At 44.5% G+C, this 24,393-nt stretch overlaps 5 protein-coding genes across 5 annotated transcripts; 1 reads left to right on the top strand and 4 right to left on the bottom strand.

The window, feature by feature from the left end:
* Positions 1-2,517: 2,517 nt before the first annotated feature.
* LOC113740136 (protein ASPARTIC PROTEASE IN GUARD CELL 1-like) lies at positions 2,518-4,060 on the top strand. The gene has a single exon (XM_027267647.2). It carries the CDS (start codon positions 2,558-2,560, stop codon positions 3,965-3,967), a length of 1,410 nt encoding a protein of 469 aa, XP_027123448.2. The 5' UTR covers positions 2,518-2,557; the 3' UTR covers positions 3,968-4,060.
* A 6,170-nt stretch (positions 4,061-10,230) lies between these two features.
* LOC140005044 (uncharacterized) lies at positions 10,231-10,713 on the bottom strand. The gene has a single exon (XM_072045118.1). The coding sequence runs from the start codon at positions 10,711-10,713 to the stop codon at positions 10,231-10,233; it is 483 nt and encodes a 160-aa protein (XP_071901219.1).
* A 93-nt stretch (positions 10,714-10,806) lies between these two features.
* LOC140005043 (uncharacterized) lies at positions 10,807-11,682 on the bottom strand. Its single transcript, XM_072045117.1, has one exon. It carries the CDS (start codon positions 11,680-11,682, stop codon positions 10,807-10,809), a length of 876 nt encoding a protein of 291 aa, XP_071901218.1.
* A 21-nt stretch (positions 11,683-11,703) lies between these two features.
* On the bottom strand, positions 11,704-12,273 carry LOC140005042 (uncharacterized). Its single transcript, XM_072045116.1, has one exon. The coding sequence runs from the start codon at positions 12,271-12,273 to the stop codon at positions 11,704-11,706; it is 570 nt and encodes a 189-aa protein (XP_071901217.1).
* Positions 12,274-18,602: 6,329 nt separating this feature from the next.
* On the bottom strand, positions 18,603-24,338 carry LOC140005041 (uncharacterized). The gene has a single exon (XM_072045115.1). The coding sequence runs from the start codon at positions 24,336-24,338 to the stop codon at positions 18,603-18,605; it is 5,736 nt and encodes a 1,911-aa protein (XP_071901216.1).
* Positions 24,339-24,393: the final 55 nt, after the last annotated feature.

The following is a 24,393-nucleotide window of genomic DNA, read 5'->3' as shown; positions in this document are numbered from 1 at the left end:
CTAGCTCGGCCTTACTTGTCGATCCCTGAGATGGGCCTATGGGCCGCCGCCTCCGAACTTGTAGGAGCCGCCGCACGAAACCCTAAGAAGACTCCGAACCCTACGGGGATTCTGACTTCCACAAGGAAACTACAACCCACTCTGCCCTATATAAACCATGCCTAGGGACAATACAAGGTACGCATACACAAGTATTCTCTACTATTACTCCGTGGACAAGCTTGACTAACTTGGCCGTCGGAGTTATTCCGGGGACACCAGTCCCGCACTTGATCTTTCTTTGTAGGTGCATTAGCTCGGTTTCCACTTCTAGGTCGCTTGCGCCTGATCAGCTCGGCTCGATACAGCTCAGTTCGGATCTGGTTCTTGGCAGTCGCATCAGCTTGCAAAGAAGGTTAACTTCTTTGGATGTCTGATTGATCGACTAGTCGCCATTGGCTTTGCTTGCAGAATGATTCAACACATAAAACAAATCGTTAAATGAAATAAGTTAGACCGACAGCCTGATTGATATTGTCTTTGACATCGCCACTTTGATAATCGGCCAATAGAAATAACGGAAGTGTACAACCTTAGTTTAATGAAACTTGATAATATTTGATAATATCAACGGAAATTTACAACTTTAACTTGATAGTAATTTTCTAGTTGGCCTTTCGTTCTTTCTCTTCTATTGCTTTGGTCTAGGTGTTTTTTTTTCTTACTAGCAAATAGAGCTAATAATTCAAAATTCTAATCAGTTTATGAAACTTGCATTAGTCTATTTGAGAATCACAATTTGGATTGTCTTAATTCTTCGAAATAGAAGAAAATTCCTTCTGTCTGTTGCATTCCTTGCACATTTTGATGTTATTTACTGCTATTAGTGCAATTTTCATTGAATGAAATTATCCCCAAATTTTAAAAAAAAAAAAAGAAGAGAAGAAAAGAAAAGCAAAAGGGAGAATTTCGTTTCATTTTATGTTTTAATTCAATCCTGTTAAGACATTTAAACTAGAAAGAGCATTAACGAATGACGACTAGACTTTCTCTAGGTTAAATCAAATGGAGAAGAAGAAGAAATGGTCTGATTGGTTGACGAGTGGACTAAATTGTAAATGTGCAACTGTTTTGATTACCGTTGACCGCTTACTCGCCTAATGGCCTAATCTGCATGGCATGAAAAACGATTATCTGAATTTTACACTCCACTCCCTTGATTTTATTGTTCAAATCAATAATACTAGCTAGTAAGCTCTGATGCATGGGATATTACTTTGATTTCAAGTATGGCTTATATGTCAAGATGAACGTCTACGGTATTTGCAGAATTTTTCTCTGTTCAAAGAAAGGGCCATCGCATTCATTATATTATACAAAAAAAAAAATTACAATTGTACTGTCTCTTCTTCTTAGAGATGGACCTGGACCATGCAGGTAAAATTGCGGACCGTGTGAGTTTACACTTGGGATCATCGGTGACATGTTTTCTATGCCAATTCAATGCCACCAATAGTATTGCGCCAAGTGTCTTGTTATTATTTATATTTGTGTTAAATCAAGCCAAGTTGAATTATTAGAAAATTAAAGTGTAATTAATAACAAGACACTTGGCGTAACACTATTGGTGACATTGGGTTGGCATAAAAAACATGTCACCGAGGATCCCAAGTGGTGAGTTTAGAGAGCCACGTAATTCCTTGTGTTCCACAACTCTTGGGGAAAGAATTTGCATGTAAAACCTTTGAAGATTTCTTTTTTTTTTTAAGGGTTTTTACGTAAAACCCTTAAACATTTCTTTACGAAAAATTATTACTTGCATATATATATATATATATATATTAATCCATAGCACCCACCATTTAACTATAGATAACGAAGGCATGACTATCGGAAACAAGGAAGTCACAGTAATCAGTGTGATTGGCAGATAGCAATTTTCTGTGGGTTTTTTTTTTTTTTATATTAACCCTAATTATTTCTAATTAGGTATAACCCTGCAGCCGAGCCAATATATATTTGCTCTTCATCAAAGATCAAACTGAGTTGTCTGTTGCCGTTCGTCCATCTACCTTCAAAGCCTTCTTGTTCCCTAGCCACTGCAATTCCAATTTTCCATCATATTCAATGCCATAATTAAGATAATTATTGTGACCAATGCCCACCAGAAGGACCAACTATCATGTCTACGCTCCTCTAAGTCTTCGCTCTTAAAAAGTTAAAAGAGGATGGTTAATATGGTGATATTTGTGAGGGGCCATTTTTTCAGACTGCTTCTCCATATATACGAAGCATCTGAATTACTACGTACTATCGTTAAGCAACTGCTACTACTTTAATTTTCTCTTCATTTCTTCAGGGAAGAAGCGTCTGGTTGTGTCTGATCATCGTTTTCTACCGTAATTCAATTTGAACTTATCCTCAACAAAAAAATAAATAAATAAAATGTGAATGCAGCCTTGTCTTAATTAACCACATGCCCTACGTGCAGATCGACGTACGTGTATATAAACCCTTGCTCGTTCCAAACTTCTCATCACTTCTCTTCCATCTTCTCTTCTGCTCCAAAACCACAAACATGGCTCGAAAAGCTCAAAGCCCATTTCCTTCCATTAACATCCTCTTCTTCTTCTTCTCCTTCACCCTCAGTCCTTTTTCACCTCAAGCGGTATCTGCTTCAGTTTTCAAGAGACTTCGACTCTTCTCAACAGAAGTAACTCAGCCCACCTCCTCCGTTTTGTCCCTCTCCCTGCATCCTCATTCATCCGTCATAAAGCCGCCATACGACAGCTACTCCGACCTCGTACTCTCCCGGCTCGCAGGTGACCGGGCCCGAGCCAAGCTCATCAACTCCAACATTGAGCGGGCTCTCTCCGCTTTCAACCGCCCTCATGACGTCAAACCCGACGTCCAAGTCCAACCGGAGGACCTCGAAGCTCCGCTGACTCCGTCTGGCGGAGGGTACGTGGCTCGGGTCGGAGTGGGCCAACCCGTGAAAGAATACTACCTGATAGCGGATACGGGCAGCCAAATCAACTGGCTCCAATGCCTGCCCTGCGGTCAGTGCTACGCCCAAACCGACCCGATATTCGACCCATCCGGATCCTCGTCTTACAGCCCTTTATCCTGCACATCGCAGCAGTGCACCGCCTTGAGCCGCCAGAATTACCAGTGCGGCCGAAACAACACTTGCATCTACGGAGCGTTGTACGGGGATAATTCCATCAGTATTGGAGAATTTGCCACTGAAACGGTGTCGTTCGGGAGTTCGGGTTCGGTTCAGAAAGTGGCTATCGGGTGCGGGCACGCGAATCAAGGCCAATTTGGCAAGGCAGCTGGCATACTCGGCCTTGGGGGCACTGCAGTAGGCTTTCCTTCTCAAATTCAGGCGAAGTCTTTCTCCTACTGCCTCGTGGATTTGGACTCCAGGTCGTCCTCGACTCTCGAGTTTAACTCAGCTCCACCTGGTGACTCAATCCTCGTTCCTTTGATTATGAACCCAAAATCTGAGATTTATTACTACGTGGAACTCACGGGGATCACCATTAATGGAGAACAAGTGCCCATTCCTGCATCGGCTTATCAAATAGGCGAAGATGGGCGTGGGGGAATCATCGTCGACTTGGGTACCACCATCACAGCGTTGCCAGCTCAGGTATATAACTCGGTCCGCGACACCTTTGTTAAGTACGCTAAAAAGTTGCCTCCCGCCGCTGGGATCGGTGGTCTCGACACTTGTTATGATCTATCCTCTACGCCTACCAGAGATGGCTTCCCAATGATGTCGTTTCAGTTCTCCGGGGGCAAGACGCTGCCGCTGAAACCTCAAAATTACCTGTTTCGTGCTGATTCCGACGGCACGTTCTGTTTGGCTTTCCAGACCACTTCTCAACCTCGCTCAGTAATTGGCAACACGCAGCAGCAGGGGTTTCGGGTTACTTACGACCTTGCCAACAAGATGTATGGTTTCAGCCCAAATAAATGTTAAAAAGCATATAGGTGTTGAATTGATTTCAACCCAAATAAAATGCTGTTTATTGCTTAAACAATAACATGGGTACTTGGTAATCTCTTTATTATATGTCTTTGAAGAAATTTTGTTGTTTGGATATCACCTTTGCTGAAAGAATTGGAATTCATATAGTCTGATCATCAACAATATATCGTTGATATAACACATACACCCCGTTCTATTGGAAATACACGATTCAATCTTTTGGCTACTCATTCAACATAAAAATGACATGAGTTATTTCCAAGGGATTAAATCAAGTCACTTCTTAGTGTTAAAGATTGAATTGAGATAAATTTTTTTTTTTTGGAAGTATAAAAAGAGGCAACCTGAGTAGTTTAGCCATAGTAATCATGGGCGTTGTCAAGCAATTAAGGCCTTCGCAATCAAAAGTTTAAAATGCTGACAATCATGATTTAATTCACTTCAGGCTAATTGAGTACATATTTTCCTATAGGATACTAGAATAAAGTCAGTTCTACATGTGATGATTGTTCAAGTTGCATAGCCAAGCGTCCTGATACCTGATTGATAATGTGCATTTGAAGCGTACAAGTGAAACGGCAAATTACACTAGCCTATCAAACGAGTACTTTAGACTATAATCTTTGTTACCGTTCTCATTTTACAATTTCATTAGGTATTGCTTTTCTTTTTAAACCAAAATATGGGTTTTATGAGTAAATAAAGTACTTAACACCATATATTCATATGAAAAGAAGTTATCCATTTTATTGCTTTTTGGCTTTCATTTTTCCTTTTCTAAAAACAAAAGGAAAAAAAAATTAGGATTTTGGATTTCTTCTTGGGAATATACAGCAGCAAGGGATGCGGGTCACTTACGACCTTGCCAATAAATGTTAGAGCACTCCCTCCCTCTAGTGCTACTACTAGAATATATATATATATATATATATATATATTTATATGTATATATAGTTGATTTCAACCCAAATAAATGTTGTTCTTCATATATATAAATATATACTAAATGTTTTCATAGTTATGATATTTTGAGGATCTCATCGTCTACCTTTGTTTGTTCTAAAGTACTACTTCCTTTTCTCAACCAAACTAACTTTTGTGATTCTTAGTATAATTAGATCCTTTTCTTTTTCCTTTTAGGTCCTTTTCTTTCTTTAGTATGCTAATGACTTCTTTGAGAACGAAAAAGTGGTTGTACCGTGAAAACCAGGGCAGAGCTATACTTGGGCATGTTGCATGTTTACCCTGAAATTGAATTGATTGAAAATGTAATCAATTTATAAGACTTGCATTAATCTACTCGAGAATCACATTTTGGAGTTTCGAAGAAATTTCTCCCATCTATTATATCAATTTTACGTTTCGATGTATTAGTTTTTTTTTTGTTTTTAAAAGATGGCACTTTGTTCCCACTTTAAGGTTTTGATTTAAATTCTAATTTTGATGTTAGACGTTTGAACAGACAAGCAAAGTTAACGACTGAGCTTTCTCTAGAGGTTCAGTGGAGAAGTAGATGAAATGGAAACTGAAGAAAATAAATCAAGACCGGAGTAGTTTGATTGGTTGCATAGTACTGGTGGGCCAAATGCGCAACTGTTTTGATGTCGCCTTGTGTTGACCGCTCAGTCGCCCGAATTGCCTAATGGCGTAATCTGCGCGTCAAATGTGAAGGAGAACCTCTAGAGATAGTCCATTCATGAAGGTGCCCCCTCTAGATAAATAGTACTATTAATATATATTATAGAGAATTGAATTGAACACAAATGAAGGAAAACATAAAAATACTTGTTTTTGTGGAAAGATCAATTCATTACCCAAAAATCCTTGCGCAAGAGAGGTTCCCACCAGGATTAATACGACCTCACAAACAGCAACTTGTTCCATCATGTTTCTTTAGAATGTCTGGAGGAAAGTTATTCCACATTACGAAGAATCAAACATCTCGAAATAATTATTGTGACCAAAAGACCAACTATCAATATCATGGACTCCTTTTAAGTCTACTGACACTCGTCTCCATTTGAAGGACTAATAATTATATTATATATCTACCCTTGGAATTGATCAGAGGTACCAATTTCTTACTCTTTTTTTTTAAATTTATGGAAATTGAGTTAATTAATCCGGGCATTTAGTTGTATCCTGCTATAATGGAAAGGCCAAAATTTTGTTCCCAAAACTCAACTCAATTGGCACGGATGCTTTTAGGTGACTGACCGTAAGGTCTTGACCCTTAAACTCTCCTATTTTTCCTTCTCCTTGTAAAAGTTGGAACCTCTATGTACCAAATATTCAAAAAAAAAAAAAAAAAAGGAAAGAAAGAACCACCAATGGACTAATCTGCGTGTGAGACGGAAAGGAATGATGCCCTATGAGCAACGATTATTTGCATGTTACATGCCAATGTTTTGATAGCTTAAATCAATAATTGATAGGTCAAGATTTATTTTGATTTAAAGTTTTTTTTTTAAGAAAATTTGCATTGTATAACATCAAGCCCACTATATATCTAATGGCATGGATGCATAATGCTCCAAAATTTCCCCAGTCTGCATCATGAAAATGAAACACCAGCTGCCGTCGGCGCATCTACCTTGTTTCCACCGTAAATTCCAATTTGATGGGGGCACTGGGGGCAACGGGACCCCACTGTCTCTCTTAAATTCCTATAATACTTGTACAATTTTAATATAATTTTAAATGTACCCCTACAGTTTTTTTTTTAGAAGAATATGAAAGAATTACGTGATTTTTTTAAATTAGTTCATAAACTAAAATTCTAAAATGATACCTGGGGCACAAATTTCATTTGAAATAAGCTAAAAAAAATCATTTTCATTTTAACTAGCAAGTACCAATCATATCATTCACTTTCTTTGGACCCTATCCCTCAATTTCCCTTCCCTCATCTGGTCCCCCATTTTCCCCCCACAACCGAGAGCCACTACCTTCCACAACCAAGCAGCTAGTTACTCTTTCTCTTGATCAATTCATCCAATCATATCATTCACTTCCTTTGTCCCCACTTTCCAATTTCCCTTCCCTCCACTAGTCCCCCATTTTCCCTCCACAACCGAGAGCCATTCTTACTTCCACAACCAAATTAGTTATCAAAATATAAAAACTCGCAGTGAGCAATTGTAAATAGTTTAATTTATTTTTGAAATAAAATTATTATTACATTAATAATTTTGAATTTGTCTTTTTATGTTTTTCATGGAATATATGCATCATTTGTACTTGTTGGTGAATTTTTTTTTTGTTTAAAAAACTAGAAAAATAGTAGGTAAAAAATTTTAGTGTTGCTTTGCCCCACTAAGAATTTTTTCTGGCTCCGCCCCTGCTCGTAGACTAGGAATATCAGTTGTACATTCTCACTTACACATTGTACATATCTTTGATTTGAAGGACTGGTGATTAATTGTGTATGTACTCTCCTTCTTGTATGTTAAGGTACCAAACTTTTACTTTTCTATGGAAATTAAATTGATATGGACCTTTGTTATCAAAAAATTTTTTTTTTTTTTGATATGGACCTTTAATAAATAATAGTAACACGCTACTGATGCCCTGCTTGCAGATCGACGTACGTGTATATAATAAACCCATGCTCATCTCCCAAACTTCTCAGCACTTCTCTTCTTTGTTTGTTGTCTGCTGCGGCAAAAACCACAAACATTTACATGGCTCGAACAGCTCCAAGCCCATTTCCTTCCGTTAACATCTTCATCATCCTCTCCTTCCTCTTCTTCACCCTCAGTCCTTTTTCATCTCAAGCGGTATCTGCTTCGGTTTTCAAGAGACTTCGACTCTTCTCAACAGAAGAAACTCAGCCCACCTCCACCTCCTCCGTTTTGTCCCTCTCCCTACATCCTCATTCATCCCTCATAAAATGCTGTTTATGAAATGCATATAGGTGTTGATTTGATTTCAACCCAAATAAAATGCTGTTTATGAAAACATACTAATATTGCTTAAACAATAACATGGGTGCTTGGTAATCTCTTTATTAGATGTCTTTGAAGAAATTTTGTTGTTTGGATATCACCTTTGCTGAAAGAATTGGAATTCATATAGTCTGATCATCAACAATATATCGTTGATATAACACATACACCCCGTTCTATTGAAAATACACGATTAAATCTTTTGGCTACTAATTCAACATAAAAATGACATGAGTTATTTCCAAGGGATTAAATCAAGTCACTTCTTAGTGTTAAGATTGAATTGAGATTTTTTTTTTTTTTGGAAGTATAACGAGGCAACTTGAGTAGTTTAGCCATAATAATCATGGGAGTTGTCAAGCAATTAAGGCCTTCACCATCAAAAGTTTAAAATGCTGACAATCATGATTTAATTCACTTCAGGCTAATTGAGTACATATTTTCCTATAAAATACTAGAATAAAGTCAGTTCTACATGTGATGATTGTTCAAGTTGCATAGCCAAGCGTCCGGATGCCTGATTGATAATGTGCATTTGAAGCGTACAAGTGAAACGCCAAATTGCACTAGCCTATCAAACGAGTACTTTAGACTATAATCTTTGTTACCGTTCTCATTTTACAATTTCATTAGGTATTGCTTTTCTTAAACCAAAATATGGGTTTTATGAGTAAATAAAGTACTTAACATCATATATTCATATGAAAAGAAGTTATCCATTTTATTGCTTTTTGGCTTGCACTTTTTCCTTTTCTAAAAACAAAAGGAAAAAAAAATTAGGATTTTGGATTTCTTTTTCTCGAGAAATTCCTTGAAGTTTTTCTGCAGAATTTTTTTTATATTTTTCATGATCATATTTTCAAACACTTATTTTTATCTCACATACATCAAATTGATATAGTATATTTTTCTACCAAAAAATCCAAAAATCTATTTTTCAAAAATAAAATTTTCAAATACAATGTTAGAATAATACACAAATAAAAACAACTCAAAAACATCATATCCATACAATATATAAAAAATAATTCACAAATACACACAAAAAATTTTTTTAAATTGAATTATATAACATTTTCCACGTATCACCACTACTACCCGCCACCACCACCCACCACCCACCACCATCCCCGCCTACCACCAATACCCCCCCTCCATTTTCTTCCTCCCTCAATCTGCCAAAGACCAGATCAAGGTCTCTAGTTGTGACTAGAGGCCGCAATCTAGTCGCTACCAGACTTTCTGGCCGCGACCAGATCGCAGCCTTTGGTTGCGGCCAGATTAAGGGGGGCGGGGGGAGGGAAAGGGAAGAGAGAGGGGGAAGAGAAAGGAGGAAGGAGTGGGTGGTGGTGGCGGGTAGTAGTGGTGGCGGGTAGTAAGAATCAAACATCTCGAAATAATTATTGTGACCAAAAGACCAACTATCAATATCATGGACTCCTTTTAAGTCTACTGACACTCGTCTCCATTTGAAGGACTAATAATTATATTATATATCTACCCTTGGAATTGATCAGAGGTACCAATTTCTTACTCTTTTTTTTTAAATTTATGGAAATTGAGTTAATTAATCCGGGCATTTAGTTGTATCCTGCTATAATGGAAAGGCCAAAATTTTGTTCCCAAAACTCAACTCAATTGGCACGGATGCTTTTAGGTGACTGACCGTAAGGTCTTGACCCTTAAACTCTCCTATTTTTCTTTCTCCTTGTAAAAGTTGGAACCTCTATGTACCAAATATTCAAAAAAAAAAAAAGGAAAAAAAAGGAAAGAAAGAACCACCATTGTATTCGATTATTAGACAGTCGAATTTTCCAAATACCCTTTAGACGGACTCCTGCAAGACTCTAAAAAGTCTTCCCTCCCAGAACTCAAAATGTCGATTAAAAAAAAAAGCCTACTAAAGGTTGTTAAAATCTTCTCGTTCTTTCCTTTTCTTTCATACGGTAACGATACTCGTAGAGTAGACTAGGAATATCAGTTGTACATTCTCACTTACACATTGTACATATCTTGATTTGAAGGACTGGTGATTAATTGTGTATGTTAAGGTACCAAACTTTTACTTTTCTATGGAAATTAAATGATATGGACCTTTGCAGTGCCGGAGCCAGAAAAAAATCTCAGTGGGAGCAAAAATAACACTAAAATTTTTTATCTACTCTTTTTTTTTTAATTTTTTGAGCAAAAAATAAATAAATTCACTAACAAGTACAAATGATATGTATATTCCATGAAAAACATAAAAAGACAAACTCAAAATTATTAATGTAATAATAATTTTATTTCAAAAACAAACTAAACTATTTACAATTGTTCACGACGAGTTTTCATATTTTGATAACGATTTACAACTTTCTCATTTTCAACTTCACGAAGTATATTTTTCTCAATATAAGTAACTAAACAATCATTTATGCAAGTGTCTCCCATTCTATTTCGTAACCGATTCTTCACTATATTCATAGCTGAAAAAGCTCTTTCTACTGTAGCTGTAGCAACAGGCAAAATCAAAGCCAACTTTAAGAGCATATAAACTAATGGATACACAATATCTCTCTTAGTCTCCACCAACCTTTGAGCTAGATCAGGGATTTTTCTTAAATCGAGAAATTCCTTAGCTGATTTCAAGTCATTAATATAAGTATCCAATTCAGTGTCAAGTGCAAGAATATCCAACTTAGAAAACTCACAAGGATAATGTTCTGCAAGACGAATCAACTTTTTCTTATTAAATGCTGCAAAGGAATCACTTGGGTTCAAGCATGCCATACACAAAAGCAACTCCATATTGATTTCATTGAAACGATTGTTGAGTTCTTGGAGTTGTAAATCTATGACAGCACAAAATAGCTCAACTCGATAGTGGTGAAGGTTTGCAATTTACTGAACTTTTCTTTGAGATCTCCCACTAGTAATGAACATTTCATCCATTTTCGGAATGATGATCTCATGTTTTTCACAAAACAAACAAACTTCATCAAGTAAAAAATCCCATCCATCTTCCCTAGTAGCTTGTAACTGTTGCTTAGAAACTTTGACCAGACCCATAGCATTCACAATATCTTGATCCTTCCTTTGTAATGCTTCAGATAGTACATTCGTTATTCCCATGATTTTCTTCATCAAGTGTAAAATAAATGCAAATTCAAAAGATTGCAAAGAATTAAGAAGTGCATATGCTTGACCTCTTTGCTCCACCAGGCCATCATTTTCAATTATCAAAAGAACATCTATTACAGAATCATACATAAGAACCAACTTTAATAACGAGCCAAAATGTGAACCCCAACGTGTATCACAAGCTCTTTGAAGGCTAGTTTCTTGATTTAAGCCCCGACCACTCACAAGATCTCCAGTCATTAGATCATCAACGACTTTCTTAAGGCGTTGTTCTCTAAGAATTTCTTGTCTTTTAGATGAACCTTCAAGAACATGCACTAAGGTAGACAATGTATTATACATAGAAGAGACTTGGACATGTTTCTTTGCAACCCTTACAAGTGAGAATTGCAGCTGATGTGCAAAACAATGAATATAATATGCAGAACCATTTTCCTTCATGATCAAAGTTTTTAAACCATTATATTCACCTCGCATGTTACTAGCACCATCATAACCTTGACCACGGATTTGTGATATGCTCAAACCATGCTTTGAAAATAAATCATCAATTGCTTTCTTAAGTGAAAGAGCAGTAGTATCTCTTACATGTAGAATACCAAGAAAACGCTCAATCACATATCCATGTGAATCCATGTAACGGATAACAACTGCTAATTACTCCTTTGTTGATGCATCACGAGATTCATCACATAAAATAGCAAACAATCCATGTCCAATGTCATTTACAATAATGATTGTAGTCTCACTCGCCAAAACATTTGAAATATCCTTTTGAATATCTGGAGCAATGAGTTTGAGATTTTTAGGGGCATTTTCAAGAACAACCTTCTTTATATCATCATTATGACCCGTAAGGAAGTGCAAAAGTTCAAGAAAATTTCCCTGATTTTCAGAGGTATCAGATTCATCATGACCACGAAAAGCCAAACCTTGATGTAGGAGAAATCTAGCACAATCTATTGAGGCTAATAAACGAGTCCGATACTCAGCCTTCATTTTCTGTGATTGCTTAAAAAATGCCACTTCGATATGCTGATTTTGATTTAATAAACTTTGACATTTACTCCAACTCAGATTGTGTGCACTATTAGGACCACCAACATGAACATCAAATCTATCCTTTTTTTTTCCAATTTGTGAATCCTTCCTTAATGAAACTATCACCACCAGATTGTTCACCCACATCTGGTCTATATAGATAACAACATAAGCAATAAGCGGCATCTTTTTCAATACTATATTCTAACCAATTCTTGTAATCATCAAACCAGCCCCGAACAAATCGACGCATCTTTTTTCCTATCTTTCTTTGTGGAAAAACATGCTCATGAGGTTGACATGGTCCCTTTTGTAAGCAATATCTCCGAATTTCATCTTGAAGGTTTGGATGATAATCCCCAATTTTTTTTCTTTGGGCTGGATCCGCAGGTAATTCATCTAAGTTAATTTCCAAGTAACTTCTTTTATTGTCATTTTTTGCACTTTCATTATCCTTGGCTTCTTCTTTATTAGATGACTCTTTTTCCATTGATTTCCTCTTGAAATATCTCTCCATAGCTAAAGAAATCAAAATCAATATATAAGATACTAATCCAATTAAAATATTAAATGTACAATAAAATCTAATAATCTATCCAAGAACTATTTTACAAGTTAAAGTTATTTATTAAATCATTAATCACAACATATCATTACTATATCAAATCACAACTTATTTATTTATTACTATATCAAATCATTAATCACAATATATGAACCTAATCAATTTAATTAGACAAAAGGATCCATACAAGAATAATTTAAAAGTTAAAATATATGTCAAATGGCCCTCTATTCATCATTACATTAACTCCAAATAAGAAACTAATCAAGGAAAATAAATTATAAATTATAAATCTATAAAATCACCATTTCACAAGTTAAAATATTTATCAAATAACCCATTTATTAGTTATTACATTAACTAATCAATTTTCAAATTTCTCTAAAATAGTAATAGTCTCATGCTCTAGAAATATATTTGCAAACAAATTTAAAATAATAACAAGAAGTAATTGTTTAGAACCTAATTTTGATGGTCTCCCAAAATTGGTGAAAAGAGTTGCAAATCAGTGGCGGACTAGGTCCCTTTACTTCCTTTGTGCCCCGTATCACGTTATTTAATTGGAAAGAAGTCAGCTTCAAGGACTGGTTTCTTGCAGTTGAACTGAAGAAAGCAGGTCCTGGTTTTCAAAAAGCTTACTCCTTTAATGGAACACTGCGTGACTGCGTGAAGAAGTCAACAACACCATTTTCATGACAGGAAAACCAGGATTGGACTATTTGATGGGAGAGACCATTTTCAGTGGGGACAACTAAGAGCCAGAAGAGCAAAGAAAAATTGGAGAGTGGGGGACAAAGGAAGTAAATGATTAATGATGATTGGATGAAGTAATAAAAAGAAAGAGTAGTTAGTTGGGTGCAGAAGAAGAGGAGTCGTGGGTTGTGAAGTGAAATAGGGGACCACAGGAGTAAAGGGAACTTGGGGAGTGGGGACCAAAAGTAATTACTGATATAATTGGTATTTGGTCCTTAAAGGAGGAAAGTGAATGATATAAAATTTATGACCCATTCTTTTATATTTTTTTTAAAAAAAATTCTAGAGACACCACTAAAATTATGTCAAAATTATAAGAGTATTATAGGAATTTAAGGGGGCAGTGGGGGACCGTGCCCCCAGTGCCCCCCTTTAAATCCGCCCCTGGACCTTTGTGATATGTACCTTTAATAAATAATAGTAATACGCTACTGATGCCCTGCATGCAGATCGACGTACGTGTATATAATAAACCCATGCTCATCTCCCAAACTTCTCATCACTTGTCTTCTTTGTTTGTTGTCTGCTGCGGCAAAAACCACAAACATTTACATGGCTCGAAAAGCTCCAAGCCCATTTCCTTCCATTAACATCTTCATCATCATCTTCTTCTTCTTCTCCTTCACCCTCAGTCCTTTTTCACCTCAAGTGGTGTCTGCTTCAGTTTTCAAGAGACTTCGACTCTTGTCAACAGAAGAAACTCAGCCCACCTCCACCTCCTCCGTTTTGTCCCTCTCCCTGCATCCTCATTCATCCGTCATAAAGCCGCCATACGACAGCTACTCCGACCTCGTACTCTCCCGGCTCGCAAGTGACCGTGCCCGAGCCGAGCTCATCAACTCCAACATTGAGCGGGCTCTCTCCGCCTTCAACCGCCCTCATGACGTCAAACCCGACATCCAAGTCCAACCGGAGGACCTCGAAGCTCCGCTGACTCCATCTGGCGGAGGGTACGTAGCTCGCGTCGGAGTGGGCCAACCCGTGAAAGAATACTACCTGATAGCGGATACGGGTAGCCAAATCAACTGGCTCCAATGCCTACCCTGCGATTCATGCTACGCCCAACCCAATCCAATCTTCGACCCACCGGATCCTCATCTTACAGCCCTTTATCCTGCACATCGCAGCAGTGCACCTCCTTGAGCCCGAATTACAAGTGCGGCCGAAACAAAGCTTGCATCTATGAAGCGTTGTACTGGGATAATTCCGTCAGTATTGGAGAATTTGCCACTGAAACGGTGTCGTTCGGGAGTTCGGGTTCGGTCCAGAAAGTGGCTATCGGGTGCGGGCATGAGAATCAAGGCCGATTTGGCAAGGCAGCTGGCATACTTGGCCTTGGGGGCACTGCAGTAGGCATTCCTTCTCAAATTCAAGCGAAGTCTTTCTCCTACTACCTCGTGGATTTGGACTCCAGCTCGTCCTCAACTCTTGAGTTTAACTCAGCTCCACCCGGTGACTCAATCCTCATTCCTTTGATTATGAACCTAAAATCTGAGATTTATTACTACGTGGAACTCACGGGGATCACTATTAATGGAGAACAAATGCCCATTCCTGCATCGGATTATCAAATAGGAGAAGATAGGCGTGGGGGGATCATCGTTGACTCGGGTACCACCATATCGGCGTTGCCAGCTCAGGTATATAACTCGGTCCGAGACACCTTTGTTAAGTACGCTAAAAACTGAGCTGAGCCGAAGTGAAGATCCGAAGTGAAGATCCGAGACACCAGGTCCGAGACACCTTTGATGCGACTGCCGAAGTGAAGATCCGAACTGAGCTGGGTTCGGCAGGACGAGCTGTTTGGACGTCTGACCTGCACGTGAACGAGCTGTGGGGCTAAGTCCCCTGGAGCAACTCCGACGATCAAGTCAGAACGAGCTCGTAAGTAAAAAGAGTAGAGATTGCACTATGAATAGCGTACCTTATGTTTCTTCTTGGCCTGGTATTTATAGAACGCAAGGTGGTAGTTTCCTGGTAGGACAAGGAGTCCCTACAGGGGAGGAAAACGGCTCCTAGGGCTCCATGACATGGTCTTGAAGGCGCGGACCTCGCGGCCCATCAGGCCCATCAGCTTGAGGGGCGGCGCTCGTATGGACCTGTGAGCCGACATGGCGCCCTAGTCCAGCTCCTCCTGTCCGAGCTCTTGGGCCGGACCGACGTGTGTGTGGACCTGACCGATGTGCTCCTGGAGCCCACCACACTAGCCCCCCCTTTAGTCTAGAGTCATCGAACGTGCGCGTGAGTCTAGCCGTCTTCTTGGCATCGTGTCGGTTCAGTGTGGGGTCCACGCCTGTAAGTAGCGCACGCAACCGTCGCGTCGGTTCATGTCAATCATCTCGATCGTGCGTCGTGGCAGCTCGGTGTGGGGCCCTCGTCCGTAAGTGGAGCACGCAACCGCCGCGTCGGTTCGCGTCCATCATCTCGATCATCACGCCTGCCAGCTGCAACGGTCAGGAACGGTTCCCCATAATCGGCTCAAATAAATGCACGTCTCTTCAGTTTCCCGCCCCGTAAAATTGCCTATAAATAGGACTCCTGGGCGTCATTTTCACTCCTCCTTCTTCACTCTATCAGTTCGCTCCTTTCACCCTTAGCTCGCTACTCCACACTTTTTTCTTTCAGAACACATCGGGTCGACCTTCCTTAGGAGCCCAGAGCCAGTTCGCGCCCTCCCTAGATCAGCTTTTCATCCGATCTCCTTCCATCAGTAAGTTTCCTTTTCCTTTTTATGTCTTCTTATAGCTCTGATAGTTCTGACGTCACCAGTTCGGCCCCTAGGCACAGAGCAGCTAGCCCCATACTCCTAGATAGCCCCTCTCCCGACCCTTTAAGCTCTTCTCCTTCCACTTTCTCTGGGTCAGTGTCCACGTCTCCTCCCATCCAATCCCCCGTCCAAATAATGAGCCCAGCCGAACAAACTGCCCAGCCTCTGGTTGGGGCTGCAGAACAGGCGGCTCCAACTCAGATGGCCGTAGGGACCTCGGGAGGACCTAGTGGCGACTTTGGAGAGGTCGACACTATTCCCCCAGCCCTGGGACAGAAAGATGTTGACGGGCTGGCCGAGAAATATGAAATTCCATCCCAGTTCGAACCTAGGGCTGCCCAACCAGGGGAGGTCGCCTGGCGACCTCCCCCCGGCTTCGTGGCGATTTACAGGGACCAGCTGATGGCTGGTCTTCGCCTGCCTATTCCCAACTTCTTCTTCTTCATTCTCACCTTCTGGGGTATCCGTATAACTCAGGTCATCCCCAATGGAGTTCGCTCCATCATAGGCTTTTTCATTCTCTGCCGAGCACTGGAAATCCCTTTCTCTCATGACCTGTTCCAAGCCTTCTTCCAGATGAAGGTTAGCGGGAAGGTGCCTGGGTGATTCTATTTTGCCCGCCGAAGTGGAGCGAAAACCCCCACCCGCGAGCTGTTCACGGGGGCACCTTCCTCTATCAAAGACTGGAAGCGTTACTTCTTCTTTGTAAAGAACCTGGGCTTTCCCCCTCTGACCTGGAGGGCGGAGACTCAGGTTTCGGATCCACTTCCAGACCCGGTCCTGTAGCCGAGCTCAGCCGCCTACTCAGCTCAGACGAAAAGCTGGAGGTGAAAGAGTTCAGCAGTGCCCTGCTTTGGGCGGCGGGGTTGATCCGAGCTAACCCCTCAGATCCCTCGCCAGAGAATAGGCCGCTCTCACCAGACGAGCTGACCTCCTGTAAACGACCTGGCCTTCCTGTTCTTTCTTCTTCTTCTTTTTTTATTTATGCATCTCCTGACCTTCTGGTCCGGTTTTCCTGCAGTGAAGAGGTTTTCTTCTCTCCTAACCATCGGAGGAGCCAGCAATCCAGGCGCCACCACCCAGCCTTCCTCAGCCCTTCCAACCAGTTCGGCACCAGGTCCGACGCCCCAGCCGGCTCCTGCTCAATCCGCCAAGGCTGTCGATGCGGGGAAGAAGAAGAAGAAGAAGACAACTGCAAAGAGGGCTAGAGTAGAGGCGACCTCCTCCCCAGTTCAGGAGTCGACGCCCGAACCTGGTCAAGGCGGCCACTACGGCGTGAATACCGCCGAGGAGCAAGCCCGTGCTGACGCTCCTCCCAACTTGTGGCAGCGCCAGAGCTCCACCTTGCTGTTCGACCCGCAAACGCGGCTGATCACGCACCAACATCCCATGCACTTCTGTCCCCAGTGGAAGCTCTCCCTAAACGACCGAGCTCAATTCCCCGAGGTGGCCAGGGAGCTTGCTCATGGGGCCATCCTTCCAAGGGACCTCAGCTTGGTTAAGGCCATGGAGGCATCCGACCTTCTCGACTACTACTATACAGGCGCAGCCCAGGTGCACTTGGTTGGGGCCGAACTGGCCAAGCGCTACGAGAGCCTCCTCCCCCTGATGAGCGAGACGAGGGCGGCCAACGAGAGACTGCTCAGCCAAAACGAAGCAGCTGTGGCCGAAGCTGAAGGTCTGAGGAAGCAGCTCGCCCAAGCCCATTCCAACTTCGAACTGGAGCTAAAGAAGAACTCCGATCTGACCTCTCAGCTGAACGAGGAGCAGAAGAGAAGCGCCGAGCTGTCTACCCAGGTCGAGGCGGCTAGGACTGAGGGAGCCCAAGAGGGCGTGCGGGCCTTCCTCAGGTCGGAGGATTTTAGGGGCGACCTGGCCATCCTGAATACTCCCGTCCTGCATCACGGGTATTCTCAAGCCCTGGATGAAGTGCAAAGGCTGGGTCTGCCTGGGTTTGACTTGAGCAAGTTCCCCAGCTACAATCCTCTGGCCGTGGAACAGCTCGATCGCCTGGTGGAGGGCTACACGCATGGGCGGAGGCTGGCCGACCTGGTTGCTGACCCTCTACTGCCAGTGACCACCCCCGAGTCTGAGCAAGAGGAGGAAGAGGGCGAGAACTAGAGTAGGGTCCTGGAACCCGAACTGTCAGTAGACAGCTCGTTTTGTATGAGCTCAGCTCCGTCTTTATTTAATTCCTTTTGTATGAGCCGGGCACCTTCTTGTAAAGTTTATTTAATGAAATGAAGAAGCCATTCCTTTGTTTCATACTTAGTCTTATTTGCAAAGATCATCGCAGAGTACATCAGTTCGGCCCTATGTCGACCTAAAGGAGCTTACTTTCTAAGACAAAGTAACTTATTAGCCAAGTACATCAAATAATAACGAAAGATCTCGACCTTGGAATGAACTGGTAATGCGCGAGCTGTCTTCCTACCGGAAGATCCTCAAATTGGAGTTATGCCAGGTACGCGGGACCTCTTCCCCGCTGAGGTGAGCTAACCTGCAATATCCAGCTCGGTCTGCTTCTTTCACCACATAGGGACCCTCCCAATTCGGGCCCAGCTTGCCCGTGCCCTGAAGTCGGCTCACGCTATTTTTCCGCAAGACTAGGTCTCCCGGCTTGAAGGAGAGAGGCCTCACCCAGGCATTGTAGTGCCGCGCGATCTGCCCTTTGTACTTAGCCATGCGTATGGCCGCCTCCTCTCTTCTTCCCTCCAGCAGATCCAGGTTAAGGCGCAGTTCATCCTCATTGTCCCGAGCTATGAAGTTCTGAACCCTGCCCGAAGGGACACCTATCTCCGCAGGAATCACCGCCTCTACTCCATAGGTTAGAGCAAAGGGAGTCTCCTGGGTAGCGGTTCGGGGCGTAGTTCGGTAAGCCCACAGTATGGTAGGCAGCTCGTCCAGCCACCCAGTTCGGGCGAACTCCATCCGTGTCTTCAAACCGTGCAGGATGGTCCTGTTGACATTTTCGACCTGCCAGTTGGCTTGAGGGTGACCTACCGAGGTGAAGTGCTGACGGATTCCGAGCTCCGAGCACCAACCTTGGAGGGCGCTGTCAGCGAACTGGCGCCCGTTGTCCGATACCAGGGCACGGGGTATACCAAATCGGCAGACGATGTTTTTCCAAAGGAACTTCTGTATCGACCTGCTGCTAACGGTGGTAAGTGGCTCGGCCTCCACCCACTTGGTGAAGTAATCTACCGCTACCACCACGTGCTCGTAACCCCCAGGAGCTCGGGGAAAAAGGCCCAGCAGGTCAATTCCCCATTGAAAGAAAGGCCAAGGACTCTGGAGAGGGATCATCTCTTGAGTCGGGGCGTGATGGATCGGCGCATGCAGCTGGCAGGACCTACACCGAGCTACCAGTTCGGCGGAGTCCACGAAGATGGTAGGCCAGTAATACCCAAACAGCATTCCTTTCTTGGCCAAAACTCTTGGACCGACGTGGTTTCCGCAGATTCCCTCATGCAGCTCACGCAGGATGTAGTTTCCCTCCTCTGGAGTAATGCACCGCAGCCACGGACGTAAGTAGGATTTCTTGTAGAGCACCCCATTCGAGAGCTCGTACACCTGCGACTTGAGGAGGACCCTACGTGCCTCCACCCGGTTTGGAGGGAGCTCCCCATTAGCTAGGTATCGCACGATGGGATCCATCCACGAGCTTATTACTTGGATGACCGCCGCATCTACCTGGTCATACGCCCGACTTCGAACGACCTCAACCAAGACCTCTTTGTTCAACGTGCCGACCGAGGTGGAGGCTAGTTTGGACAGTGCATCCGCCCTCTTATTTTGGCTTCGCGGCACCTGCTTGAGCGTGAAAAATTTGAACTGAGCTTCCAGCTCCCGTACTTTGGCAACGTACCTCCTCAAGGGCTCCTCTTTAACTTCGTAACTTCCCCCGACCTGGTTGACTATCAGCTGTGAGTCGCTGTAGACTTCTATTGACTCAGCCCCCAGCTTCCGGGCTATCATCATCCCCGCGATCAGAGTCTCATATTCGGACTCATTGTTGGAGGCTCTGAAATCGAATCTCAGGGCGTAGGCCAACTCATCCCCCAAGGGGCTGGTCAGGAAAAGTCCCGCTCCGCATCCGTCCTTGCTTGAAGATCCATCCACGAACAGTGTCCAGGTCGGGATGGTCTGATCGGCCTGGCCCGTGGCCTGTTCAGCCTCGACAGCCTCTTTGACCTGTTCGGCCTTGGCTTCCTTTGTGGCCTGTTCAGCCTCAACAGCCTCTTTAACCTGTTCGGCCTTGGCTTCCTTTGCGGCCTGTCCGACCCCGGTGGGTCCCTCGGCCTGCTTGGCCTCGACTGCGCCTATGGTCTGTTCAGCCATGGAAGTCTGAGTGCCTTTCACGACCTCGGCAGCTTCTCCGACCTGCTTGGCCTCAGCTACGTCTTGGGTCGACTTGGTCTCGGCGGCCTGCGCGACCTCGACAGTTCCTCTGGCCTGCACAGCCTTGACTGCGCCGCTGGTTAGCTCGGCTTGCAACTGCTCTTGCCCAAAGGAGATTCCTTCGGCTATGAACTCCGCCAATGCTTGAGCCTTAATGGCCGTGCGGGGTTGGTAGCTGAGATCGTATGCAGACAGCTCCACGGCCCACCTTACCATTCTTCCTGATGCCTCAGGCTTTGAGAGAATTTGCTTGAGAGGTTGGTCGGTCATGACCAGCACGGGGTGAGTTTGCAAGTACGACCTGAGCTTCCGGGTCGCGTGCACCAATGCTAGAATATACCGCTCAATTGAGGTGTACCTTTGCTCCGCCCCCTGCAAAGCTCGACTGACATAGTATATGGGTTTTTGGATTTTACCTTCTTCCCGAACTAGTACCGCACTGATCGCCTCCTCCCCAACTGCTAGATAGATGAATAAGACTTCTCCTTGTGCGGGAGAAGTCAAAGCTGGCAAGCGTGCGATGTGGGTTTTGAGTTCGTCAAACGCGCGCTGGCACTCGGGAGTCCATTCGAACTGGGGACCTCTTCGCAGGGCCCTGAAGAAGGGGGAACCCCGAACGGCTGACTTCGACAGGAACCTGTTCAGGGCCGCCATCCTGCCAGCTAGCCGCTGGACCTCTTTTACGTTTCGGGGAGGAGCCATGTCCATGATAGCTTTCACCTTGTCGGGATTAGCTCTTACCCCGTCCTTGGATATCATGTACCCCAGGAACTTGCCCGACCTAACCCCGAAGGTGCACTTCTTGGGGTTCAGCCGCATCCGCGAGCTCCGCAGGACGTCAAAGATTTCTCTTAGGTCGTTGATGAACTGCTCCTGAGTTCGGCTTTTCACCAGCATGTCATCTACGTACACCTCCATATTTCGGCCGATCTGGTTTTTAAACAGCTTGTTGACCAGCCGTTGATAGGTCGCGCCTGCATTTTTTAATCCAAATGGCATAGTGATATAACAATACGTACCGTATTCGGTGATGAAGGCAGTCTTCTCCTGGTCGGCCTCGTCCAGAGCTATCTGGTGATACCCCTTGAAGGCATCCAGAAAGCAGAAGATCTCGTATCCAGTGGTCGAGTCGACTAGCTGGTCGATGCGAGGGAGGGGGTAACAATCCTTCGGACAGGCCTTGTTCAGGTCGGTGAAATCTACGCACATCCTCCAGGCCCTGTCCTCCTTTTTGATCAGCACAGGGTTGGCCAGCCAGGTCGGATAGTAGATCTCCTTCACAATTTTGGCCTCCAACAACTTTCCTACCTCTTCCTTGACGACCTCGTTGCGCTCAGGAGCGAAGTTCCTCTTCTTTTGCTTCACTAGCCGGATGTTTGGGTCAACGTGCAACTTGTGAACTGTCAGCTCGGGAGGGACTCCGGGCATGTCGTCAGCACTCCATGCGAAAATCTCGGCATATTCCTCCAGCAAAGACTCCAGAGCTCTCCGTGTCAGCTCGCTCAGACCAGCTCCGGTTTTTACCACGCGATCAGTTCGCTCGGGGTAGATCGACAATTCGATCAGACTCTCATCCGTCTCCAACCTTTCCTCCTTTTCAGCAGGCTCCCAGGGCTCCAGACAGGTCATTTGGGCCACCAGTTTCTCTTTACCTTTGAGGGTTGCAATGTAACAGGCTCGAGCTACCTCCGGGTCCCCCAACACCTCGGCCACCCCCTCAGGCGTCGGGAATTTCATGCTAAGGTGTAGGGTCGAGCAGACAGCTCGGAGAGCGTTGAGGGTTGATCGCCCTAGTATCATATTGTAAGAAGACGGCTCCTTCACTACCGCGAAATTCACCGGGATAGTTCGGCACTTCGGTGACTCCCCTACCGTGACCATGAGGGTTATCATTCCCTCTGGTCTAACCGGCGGCCCTGCAAAACCTATCAAGGGGGTCCGAACTGGGATGAGCTGCTTGTCTTCTAGCTGCAATTCCTTGAAGGTTTTGTAATACAGCACATCGATGGCACTCCCATTATCGATGTACACCTTCTTTACCTTATAGTTGCACGTGATAACTTCTACCACGATCGCCTCATGATTATTATAGGCTAAGGGTACCGCGTCCTCTGGCCCGTAGATGATTTTCTCGTACATCTTCAAACGTTTGCTCGAGCTTTCTCCGCTAGGGGGAGGTCGGTTATTTTGTCGAGCCGTGTGGCTATCTCCTCCAGCAGGTCCCCCTGCAATAGTGTTGATTACTCCAGCTAGGTTCTGAACCCCCTGCTCCGGAGTACGATCACTAGGACCTCGAGGTCGGTCGTGCGAACTGGCCGTCCGATCTCGCTTGTACCCTCCCGGCTTCTGGTCCGTTCGCCCGTCACGGACGAACTGTCCGAGATGACCTCTTCGTATCAGTTTTTCGATCTCCTTCTTAAGGTGTCGACAGTCCTCAGTATCGTGTCCGACATAACTGTGGTAAGCACAATACAAACCTTGATCTCGCTGGGTCTTGTCGCCCCCCAGCGGCCGAGGAGGACGAGAAATCCCTTGCTGTTCCATCACGGCCAGAACCCGAGCCCTGGGCGCGGTGAGCGAAGTCCAGGACTTTTCCTTCTCCCAAGGTCGGCTCCGAGGTAAGCGCTCGGATACGCCCTTTCGGTCCTGACCTGGCCGTGACTCTCCCGGGTCGGCACCCTTCCTCCGCTTGTCATCCCGCAACCTTTCCTGGGCGCCCTTCAGACGGTTGGCCTCCTCGGCGTTCGCCTTCTCGTGGGCTCGATCTAGCATCTCCCGGACGGACTTGGGAGGTCTTTCTACGAATTCCGTATACAACTTCTGCTTGCGCAACCCGTTGACGAAGGCAGCCATCACCACCTTGTCATCTCGGTCCCGCACCTGAAGGGATTCGTTGTTAAACCGTACCATATACTCACGCAATGACTCCTCGGGCCCCTGATGAACAGTCATCAGATGAGCCGTGGTTTTGGAATAAGCGCGGGAGGAAACGAACTGGGCCGCGAACAGCCGCGCGAGCTGGCTGAACGACCGAACTGACCTAGGAGGCAGGCCCTGAAACCATTGTCGGGCCTTTCCTTCCAAGAACATCGGAAAGGTCTTGCACCTGACCGCATCAGCAGCTGTCTGAAGGCGCATCTGAGTCAGGAACGCGAACAAGTGATCCTCCGGATCAGTGGTCGCGTCGTAGGACTTCATGGATGGTATTTTGAACTTGGCAGGCAGAGGGTAATCCTCGATATCAGGTATGAAGGGAGAGGCAGTGTACCTATCCGCCTCCGGATCCAGCAGGAGGTCCAGTTCATCCTGGACCTGGTAATCCTCCTTCCTGTGAGGGATCTCCATCCGAGAAGGCCTCAGAACGGGCTCCGGATGGCTAGTTCGGGAATTCTTGTGAGAGGGCTCTGGCACCTGGACCTGCTCGCGTGTAATCTCCCTCCGCGCCCTCTTCGACCTGGGGCTTCCAGATCGAGATTCCGAACTCCCTGTTCTGCCCGTTTTTCGCACCCGACGCTCCGCACTGGGAGGGACTCCAGATTGTCCCTTCACCGCACCGGATTGTCCAGATTGTCCCTTCAGGTACGTCACAATAGCCTCAAAGGTAGGCAAGTTCGCGGCCACCGACTGCACCAGTTGTTCCGGCGAGATCTGCGAGAGCTCGACCCTTGCCTCCCCTGTGTTGGCTTCCTGGTGAACTGGTTGGGGGCCGCCCTGAGCGCCCCCCTCAGTACCATCCACATTCCTCTGAGACCTAGTCTTCGGCATGTTGTTCGCGAAAAAAGAGAAGAAAACGTTTCCCACAGACGGCGCCAATTGATGC

Source organism: Coffea arabica, chromosome 4c (genome assembly GCF_036785885.1).
Source record: "Coffea arabica cultivar ET-39 chromosome 4c, Coffea Arabica ET-39 HiFi, whole genome shotgun sequence".
NCBI lineage: Eukaryota > Viridiplantae > Streptophyta > Magnoliopsida > Gentianales > Rubiaceae > Coffea > Coffea arabica.
The sequence above is the reverse complement of the archived record's forward strand: the minus strand, read 5'-3'. Positions and strand labels throughout refer to the sequence as shown.

Excerpts from the sequence above, each read along its gene's own strand:
- LOC140005041 (XM_072045115.1), bottom strand. The coding sequence starts at position 24,338 with ATGCCGAAGACTAGGTCTCAGAGGAATGTGGATGGTACTGAGGGGGGC.
- LOC140005044 (XM_072045118.1), bottom strand. The coding sequence starts at position 10,713 with ATGGAGTTGCTTTTGTGTATGGCATGCTTGAACCCAAGTGATTCCTTT.
- LOC140005042 (XM_072045116.1), bottom strand. The coding sequence starts at position 12,273 with ATGCCGCTTATTGCTTATGTTGTTATCTATATAGACCAGATGTGGGTG.
- LOC113740136 (XM_027267647.2), top strand. The coding sequence starts at position 2,558 with ATGGCTCGAAAAGCTCAAAGCCCATTTCCTTCCATTAACATCCTCTTC.
- LOC140005043 (XM_072045117.1), bottom strand. The coding sequence starts at position 11,682 with ATGGATTCACATGGATATGTGATTGAGCGTTTTCTTGGTATTCTACAT.